General features: G+C 32.0%; 1 protein-coding gene across 1 annotated transcript; it reads left to right on the plus strand.

The window, feature by feature from the left end:
• LOC144842328 (deoxycytidylate deaminase-like) lies at positions 1-6539 on the plus strand. Its single transcript, XM_078698765.1, has 4 exons — positions 1-128; positions 2668-2752; positions 3087-3216; positions 6271-6539. Exons 1-4 carry the CDS (start codon positions 124-126, stop codon positions 6537-6539), a joined length of 489 nt encoding a protein of 162 aa, XP_078554891.1. The 5' UTR covers positions 1-123.
• Positions 6540-10197: the final 3658 nt, after the last annotated feature.

A 10197-nucleotide genomic window follows, 5' to 3' on the forward strand; every position in this document is an offset into this window, starting at 1 on the left:
GTCAATTCTCGTGTATAGTGTAGAAAAGTATCTGTCGGAAACTGCTCATTGTGCTTCATTGTCTACCTTTTGCTCCAATTTATTGCTTGTGGATCTCCTCAGTGTGTTACCAGTCTAAACAATATGAGGTATGAGATAACCCTAATTTATAAACTAAGATTACATATAATATAGATATACGCAATCTTAAGCATTTGCTGAATTTAAAATTACACAATTGTGCAAACATTTCTTTTATATACCGTAGTTTGCAGATATTGAATGCAATACATTAAACATATTTAAGGAAAGGAAACAATTGCTAAATTTTAAAATGTTTACTTGGAGGTACGGTGGTTTATTAACAGTGCCATAACTACAATAATACTGTATCATCGCAACCAAACAGATAATAAAAACAACGGTAATTGATAGCATAAACATAGTATAAACCAGAATCAGAATTAAATAAAGGTAACATGTAAACAAGTAGTTGATGCATTATGTTATTCATTATTATTAATCACGCCTAACGACTGTAACTAACGCCATCCCAGAGTTGCAAGTGAAAAAAACAATACATGTGGATTTTATTCAAATATATTAATTAATCAACCGAGTATTACATATGGAATAGAAGTCTGGGCTAGCACTTATTTAACGTATTTACAACCTAAAAGATGTGTATGCGATTTATTACTTTTTCTGATTGTATTGGTTCGTCATCTCCATTATTTAAAATGTTAAAATAAAATAACAATATTAGTTATACTGAAATAGTAAACTTAGCAATTAAAGTAAGTTTCAAGTTCAAGTTTATTGTGTTCGTTGAACCGCAATTTGTTTTAATCGTCAATAAATAATTATCTAACTCAACTTAATTAATAAACAGGGTTACATTAGGTGGTTAAAATCAGTGCCGAACGTATGAACCAACTTTATATACCATTGAGTAAAAATTCTAAAAGTAAAGCGCGATTTACCGAATTTTGCCCTAACGTAAATTTATATATAGATACTAAGATGAAAAACATGTTCTTTAAATGTAAACGTAATGTTTTACTATGGACAAAAGTTGGAGATATAAAAATGTATTTAATTTAATTTAATCTATTGATTTTATTTTTTTTTTATTGTGAAGATGACTAAATAAATACGAAAGCCCGTTCGGGTCTCTAGTTAATTATTATTTTAAAAGCTGTTATCTGGCGGACGCCAGTTATTATCTGGATCGATCGAACTTTGTACTTTTTCTGATTGTATTGGTTCGTCATATCCATTATTTAAAATGCTAAAATAACAATATTAGTTATACTGAAATAGCAAACTTAACTTAATTAAAGTAAAAAAATGAGAAAATAAAAAATGTACAACATAATTACAAATTACTGATTGCAATTAGGCCATACCAACAAATGTACAATTATATAAATGGAAAATTAAAGATACAAAAAATTGTGAAATTAAATTAATTGTTAAAGTATGTGAACTACCAGAAGATGAACATGTGTTTTTAATCTTCTGGTAAATATAAATTCTGTCAGTACTACTTTAGGCAGCCTCTATTTAATTGAATAGTAATTCGAACATTATAATTAAATGCCACGAAAAAACTCCAATGGTTCTTAAATTGTAGGCACTTTGTGTACTAACCATTGATCATTATATGAATGAAAACTTGTTAGCATTTAGATTAGTATCGCGACAACAGAAACACGTAATGCTATAATGATCAAAATACTGCTTATTTTGATGTACACTCTCACGAAGGATAATATTAATATAAATTGATACACAATTCATCATTTTAATCATAATTAATGTTATGATAAAGCAATTTTCAGTTATTTTTAGTTAAAAGGTATAATATATAAACTGTCAAATTCTAATCGACTTTAAGGATATTCGATTCAATCAAATGGTTGCCTTTTTCAATGTTTATTTCCGATCGATACTCTTTAAAATATTTAATAATATACAATAACATTATAAAAAGTATACTGTTGTTATTCCTAATACCACACTATAGTTGTGATGTTATGTAAACGTCAAGAAACAAGTTTATTTTGCGTAAAAACCTAAAGCAGTGCTTTATATGGCTTTTAGAGTTTTGTAAAATTACTCATTTGCTATAATTAAAGAAGTGATTATTAAAGGAAGGACAAAAGAATGTAATACAGGGTACTGTACACCAGATTTGTATAAGTGAACAGTCGTCCCTTCAACCTGTTTCGCTGTGCGAAAGTTTAATGCGCCCTCATACATAAGCCAAGTGATGAGATGGGCAATGACAATTTAGTAGAGGTAAAAATGGGAGTCTTGGTGGATGAGTCAACTAACAAGAATTGTAATCATCTAAACTAAAGATTATTTATTAAGAGATGCTAGAACATTGGGCAACAATGATATCATGTACAACAACACAAATGGTTTGAAAATAAAACAGACTACAAAACAACAAACGATTTCTGAGTTTAGATGTAACACAACAAATTAACAATTAATAAAATTGATATTAATGTCCATCATTGTTATTATGTCTATTATGATATTATTACAACCGTTTTGTTCCTTAATCCGATAGTGTAATGTACGTATGAGGTAATGAATGTGGAATTGAATTGAATAAATATAAGGCAGACTATAATAGGCAAAGTAGCGTTTAATAATCTCTTTTTTATTCGTAAGCAAACGAAAAATTTTGAAAGACGAAGACTATTTTATGGCGGTAGCGAAGCTGTCTTCACAACGAAGTGAAGATCCAAATACTCAGGTAAAATTGTGTTCATTCAACACCAAGTTACAAATTGAAATAATCAATTTTTAGTTCTTCATTAAATTAAGAATAATATTTTTTGAAATAAATAATTAAATCTTTTAAGTATTGACAATGATGTCATTAAACTTCATGGGTTATCTTGAATACTGATTTTATATTTAGGTATTGGGTTAGTCCCTATTATAAGTGTCTCTTCCATCTGATATTCGTACCCCAGTTATCATTAAGGAGTTAGCAGCTGAAATAACATTTAAACCAATGTGTACATTAAAAAAAATCAAGACAGGCTGTAACAATTAAGAATTAAAATGTGTTTTAATGTTGCTAGGTTGGTGCATGTATCGTAAATAAGGATAAAAACATTGTTGGGATTGGTTACAATAGAATGCCAGCTGGATGTAAAACATTTTCGTGGGAAAGAAAGAATTCGGACAAGTTAAAGACTAAGCATTTTTACGGTAAATTTTCTTTTGCACAATTTGTAATTCATAGTACTCTACATACCGAATTAAATTAACGCCCCCATAGGCAGGGCTTGTTATTGCCTGCTTAAACAGCTTGTTAATTGGCCCTTGAGAATAAACTTAAAACCTTTAGATATAGTATTGCAATACTTTAACAATCTGTAAATACGTATTAACCATTTTTGGTCGCAATCCCAAATTTCTTTTTGTGAGTGTGTGTACTGTTAGACATATAAACACATAATATACAAATAAACTGTATTACTGACAGTTGCTTCTCCACGTTTGTATTAATTAATAATTATAAAAAAATATAAACGTCGTAGTGGTGTATCGTTACATGTACTTTATAGGTTTATAGGCCTATAAAACATGAACAAATATTTAGTTACTGAGTGGATAAAGAATATATTTAAAAATTGTTCCTCTTTGTACCCATCCTCTTCCCCATCCCTCAACTGGGTTTGTTTAAATGAGTCCAAATCAAAAAAAAATCATTTTGTGTGACAAGTTTCTCTTCCCAGAGTGCTAAATTTAGTTGACTACATAAATCATCGTGTCAGAAAACTGGGATTCGGCAAACAGTAGACAGCATGCAAACTAGGTTTTGTCAAACTGGGTCTTGGCAAACTGTAAGATTGAAAATTATCTTCATTCATTATTTAGTTACATATTATGACTGGTAGAGTTCGGATCAAATGAGTATATTACAGAGTATACAGTGTAAGAACATTTTTAAGACGAAAAACCTTATTCTTCGCAATTTGGGCCTTATGAACCCAGTACTGTATATGGAAAGTGTTTTTATTTGTTATGTATGCTTTTAAAAGCAGAAGGTAATGAAACGTCGAAAAGCTGCTGTGATATGCTACTGTATTTTGATGGTGGACACAACCTTGGCAAATCTGTATAGCAAATTATCAATACCGATGTATACAGGCATTTTACAATGTGCTTCATGTTCGACAATCAGGTCGATTCTGCGTTGCATTTTCTTGTGGTCTTGTTATAGAAGAAGCTCTCATTATCTCGTTATAGAACAAAACAGGAAAAAAGACATAATATGTAGACATTTATCAACTTTGTTTCCATCAAAATCCCACCTTAGTGAGCATTTCAGCCGACTCAAAATACAGTTATTGCTGACAATGCAAAAGAAGTGGGTAAGAATATTTTAAATCAATTGCAGGAAAAAAGTTCTTAAAATATTCTTTAAAAAAGAAGTTGTATCACTGGGCATCAGTCAAGACCCGAGAGGATTTGTAAAGGACAGCTGGATTCACAGGTACCATTACTATTTCAGAAGATTTTTTTATAGCAACAATTAATAGAGGAGAGAGAGGTCCTATTATACAGGTGTGTGTTTTCTACTCTTATTCAGTCTCCACCCACCATTCACCACCCGGTCTCTTTTGTTGTATTTCTTTTATTCCTGTCAACCCAGGCAGCACTTTGTCAGTTCTTATGCTATGACTTTATCCAAATTCCTTCACTTGCACTGATGAAGGGCTAGTGTTGCCCGAAAGCTCTGCCAATTTTTCTTGCTTTTTTACTTTATCGTTTTGATTTAGCTTTTCGCTTTTTTTTTGTATCTCCATTGAGATCCAACCACTGATACCCACAGCATTGTCATTTTTTCAGTAATTTGCCTTTGGATTTATATATATATATATAAACAATAAAAAGCAAAACTATTTACAGTATATTTCACTTATAATTTTCATCGTTTGTAACGTACGTTTTCTCTATAAAAAATATATTATTAAATGAATGTTAACAAATAAATATTAAATTTAACGATTACAATCAATGGTCATTTTTATTGGCACACATTTCTCCGAGACCTGTAAATTTGAAAAAATATAAAAATATTCACACCGCAAAAGCATACCATTGCGCCATCAAATCGGTAAGAAGTAAGCCAAGCTGGGTACGAGTTGGCATGGGTACGGGGGGGGGGGGGGGTACGGGCTGGTTTGGGTATGGGTTGACCAGCACCCAGGAGTGTTGACAAAGTGCGAGGTATGCGAGGCACGCCAAATATTTAATAAAGTTTATTTGTATAATGTGCGTTTACATATAATATAACAGTAGGGCCTACTCACACTCACAGTAATACGTTCATTTGTAAATGTGTTTATATATCTAACAGTATCCACACTCACAGTAAATTCAAATGGCGACCAAAAATGGTTAATTACGTATTTACAGTAATGTCCAAAGTATTGAAATACTATATCTATATAGGTTTTAGGTTAATTCCCCAAGGACCAATACATTTACCTACAGCTGGTGGTACTTGTGTTAAACCAAAGAGTTATATTGGAATGTTCCATACATCGGAAACCAATACATTTGTATAAACGTATATTAAATCTATCAAAATAATATTTTTTAAAGAAAATCGGTCTGTCTTCAACATTATGATGCTGTACTCGAGCTGTTCAACCAGTTTTCAGCTATTAAAAACAATTATCGTAGGAGGAGATAGGAAAATGCGAAGCATCCTCGCATTATTGTGTGCGGGTATTTTTCAAGAAAGACATCCATTAGACAGTGTATACCACGATCGGAAACCACCCCGGGCAAATCGTTGAACCTAAATTCGTTTTAATGTCATTAACTAATTATTATCTAACTCAATTTAATTAGTAAACAGGGTTACATCAGGTGGTTAAAATCAGTACCGAACTTTATATACCATCGAGTAAATATTCTAGAATGTCAAATTGTTTATTCATAGATAATGAAAGAGTTGGTCAAAAGGATTTCACAGAATTAATTCAATACAACAATAACGTATTTATATCAAACATTTCTCGGAATAGAAATAGATTGTAAAATTGGTAAAAAAACAAACATGTTAAACGTATACAAACAACAATTGATAACATCAATATAATGTATAAATTGATCAGTCATGTTGTACCTTGACCACAAACTAAAATAACAAATTGGTTTACTAAACTGTGTTTACATTTTACGAATTTCGCAACATTTCTGCGTACCCCATTAACTCACAAGTTATTTTACTTATTCTATTTTCAGTATGCCACGCTGAATTAGATGCCGTAATAAACAGGAACTCAGCTGACTTAAAAGAGTGTACACTGTACGTCACCTTGTTTCCGTGCAACGAATGTGCAAAGATTATTATCCAATCTGGGATTACGACTGTCAAATACCATTCTGATCAACACAAAAGGAGAAAAGCAACAAAAGCCTCGAAAAAAATGTTGAAGGGAGCTGGTGTAGAGTGCAGGCAAGTACCAAAATTCATATCTGCAGCTGAATTGGTGTGGAGGTTACAGGGGTGAACCGAAATTCATCATAGCTACTGTACTAAATGCATTGACGTACATTATTTTGTCTCTTAGTGAGACATCCACGTAGTTTGTCCCCTCATTGACGGCACTGACTATGTCATACTTTTTTCAATTTCTAATAAATTATGTTGTATTATTTATTTTTACAGCCCATTTCAACCATCGAGGGTCAGAATCTCAGTTAATTTGAAACAAAAAAAATAATGTCTTGTGTCAAAATGAGAGAGCATGGGCATAAATGTAGGTTATAAATATTCATGAATATACATTCCTCCGGAACAACAGAGGGAAATGGTGAACCACGATGATGAAGTCACTAAACACGTGAAAGTTGGATAGACAAAAGCGGATCCCCTGGTTTTGTATGTGGTAGAGAGGTAAAGTATGTTCAGAATTGTGTAAAAATCATATAGCACATACAAAATAGCAGTAATTAAGAAAATATTTACAACGCCTCTTACAATCAGGTATAGAGATATAAATCTGAACACATTTTGTATCTAAATTTGTATTACCTAAAAAGAACATCTTTTAAACATGAACTTTAGCAAGTACAAGTAAAATAGGACACAAGGCCAAAGTATATCTTTCGCACAGTTGGCCTAAACTCTAAACCGATTGTCGATGTTTTCTTTACTCCGCTCAAAATCCAATCTATTTAACAACACTTTTCGAAAATGTAATTGCGTTTGAAATTTAAGTACGCCAAACTGAGAAAGTAAGAACAAGAAAGTGTATAAGCGTTAAGAAAGTGTATAAGCGTAAACAAATTAACGGCGGCACAAACGGTTTATTATGAATTATTGAAATGAACTTTTACTTTACTAATTACTTTTTTAAATGTTTGATTTTTTTGTTGCATTCTAAATAGTAGGAAATAGAGATTCAAGGTTTTGGGGAAGTTGATTGTATAGGCTACTATAAATTGAAGAGCTAAATATTGAAATGAACATTAGATAGAGGTTCACTAACACTTTTAAAATGTATGATTTTTTGTTTTTCATTCTAAATACAGTAGTAGGAAATAGAGATTCAAGGTTTTGGGAAAGTTGATTGTATACCTATACTAATAGCTTATAATATAACATCATCATCTTTAATTTGTTAAAGACTGTTGGATGTAATTCTTGTAATTCTAAATGTGATCCGTTTTCACTTTTCACAAAATAAACGGTTATACTAACCAAAAACCCATTGGTTGGCAGCCATATTTGATTATTTTTTTCTTTACTAATTACAGTGTTTTCAGGTTAATAATTTGTTTTTAGAGTACAGCTTCTATGCTAGTTATAACTTAAGACACATATGATTTGCCTTAACCATGTTAGTGCAGTTACAATGCGTGTATCTGTCAAAGAAGTATGCCTAAAACTACAACCAGGAGTTGACAAAATGCAAAGCTCGACGTTTCGATCAATATGCATCATCGCCTAAAACGTCTAAACAACAGCAGAGCAAGCGGAGAAGATGAACTACTAGGAGAACTACTGAAATATGGATCGGACATCTTAGCACCAATCATTACAAATATATTCAATCAAGATTTCGAAAAACAAGAACCATAATAGCACTTTAAAAACCGGGAAAGGAAAAGGACCACTCGGGAACATCACCATAAAAAACTGCTTATCAATAGCATTAGATAGAATAAGCGATAAAGTGGATAAATACCTAACATTAAGTCAAAGCGGTTTTAGAAAAAGAAGGAGTACCAGTGATATAGTTTTCACGCATAAATGGCTAATAGCAAAGACATCGATTGAGAAATTAGACATTCACGTCACGAATAGATAAGCCAAGTGCCTTTAATGCCATTCGCAGAGGAGAAATACTTAACATCTTAAAAGACATAATAAACAAAGACGAAATGCGAATTGTAAGATAATAATTCAAACAAAATTGGGCCGTAATTAAAATAAAAGGAGCGACAGAGAATCTAATATTCGAAAGCATTCCACAAGGAGACAGTTTGAGCCCACTGCACTACTATTCACAGTCTATCTTCTTCGCGGGCTTAGGAATAATAAATGGTAAAATATAAGATTTGACATCCCCTTGGGAATGATATTTTTCTCGAGGGACTATATATTTCCCGAAGCAAAGTTCTGAGATTTCACCTCTAAGCAGGTAATAACTGTATATTGTTGAAGCAAATTGGATATATAGCAAAACAATTTAATACCAAAATAAACTAGATTCTAGAATAGAATAGAGGGTCATTTTTCTACATAAATATATAGTCTAGATGAGAAAAAAGATAGACAGAAAAGGCACTCTACCTTCCTCCAAACACATGCATTCCGTGAGAGCTTCGGATATTAATATTTCGCCTTGCCCTCGTCAATTGCCTTCCAATGTATTCTGGCTGTAGCATACATATAAGTTAATATACTGATACGTTTCCACATTATTAAAAGACATATATTAAAAATTCCTCTAATATGTGGTAATGTATCCTCTTTGTATTTCTATCTTTCTTAGTGCTTCAAACATATTATCTTTGTCTTCTATTGAGTTAAATTCTTTCTGATATCCAGACACGTTATATTCGGTCCGTTCACTTCCATTGGCCTGTTCCATACAACGGCCTGACAGACACTAACCGTATGCAAACACATTCCATCCTATTTAAACATATCAACATGTGAGCAAATATGCTAATTAATAATTGTGCGTCACACAAAAGATCAAATGTCACAACTTCTATACAACCTATGCAAAGATGGAGTTGATTTTCATTGGATTTTTAGTATAATCTGAAAACTTTCTTCTGAAATCTGTCTTCTCGGTTGATACATTTCTAGTTGGTCTTTGATTCTATTGCCCATACATTCCAATAATTCTTTTATCTATATAGTTTCCTCTATTTTTCATAATTTGAGTGGGATTTGGTTGTGTTACACGATTTTGTTTGTATACACTAAACGCTGTTTGAAAAATGGCAGACGTTTCGCCGCATTCATGCCTATACCAATATTCACATCTGGTTATATTCATTAATATTTCTACCCGTTTTCCCACTCACCTTCTTCCAAATAATGCAGGGCTTTTCCGCGCCATCCAAAATCAGTGACACGCAATAAAGTAAAATGGTGCTCCTCCTCAGTTTAGGCTGAACTCAAGAATTCCTCCGCGTTTAAAACTATCACGTGTAGAAGAAAGCTAGTTGATACTTACCACCGATCACCCTTAATGCAGTAGACTAAACAACACCACGTATTGGTGTTAAATTAAGCAAGCGATATGTAGCGAGTAATAAAATTAATGTGGGAAAAATATAATATTAACAAATATTTCAAAAAATCAATTGTACATTTGTTATTTAAAGGTTTTGCATAGTAACTACAGCTGGATTGGAATAACCGAAAACAAACCATAAACAACACGATACAATTATTTAGAGGACTTTTATAAATGGGCTTTAAAGTAAACGATCATGTTTTGATGTTTATTATTGTTGTCAACATAAGTATGGTATTATTTACTCATGGTTCAAACCATTTTTATACACCCATATTCAAACTAAGTATGTATGTATATAAACATTATCAATATTATCATTTTACAAAGCGCCCTCAGTAGACAATAAAATTAGAAAGCTGTCACTTGGACCGAGAAAGTTTTCTTAAGTGTTCATTTGTGATCGAGA

This window comes from Antedon bifida, chromosome 5, assembly GCF_963402885.1.
Source record: "Antedon bifida chromosome 5, ecAntBifi1.1, whole genome shotgun sequence".
NCBI lineage: Eukaryota > Metazoa > Echinodermata > Crinoidea > Comatulida > Antedonidae > Antedon > Antedon bifida.

Excerpts from the sequence above, each read along its gene's own strand:
- LOC144842328 (XM_078698765.1), top strand. Across the intron at positions 2,753-3,086 it reads GTGAAGATCCAAATACTCAG|GTTGGTGCATGTATCGTAAA; the intron begins GTAAAATTGTGT and ends TAATGTTGCTAG. Across the intron at positions 3,217-6,270 it reads AAAGACTAAGCATTTTTACG|TATGCCACGCTGAATTAGAT; the intron begins GTAAATTTTCTT and ends TTCTATTTTCAG.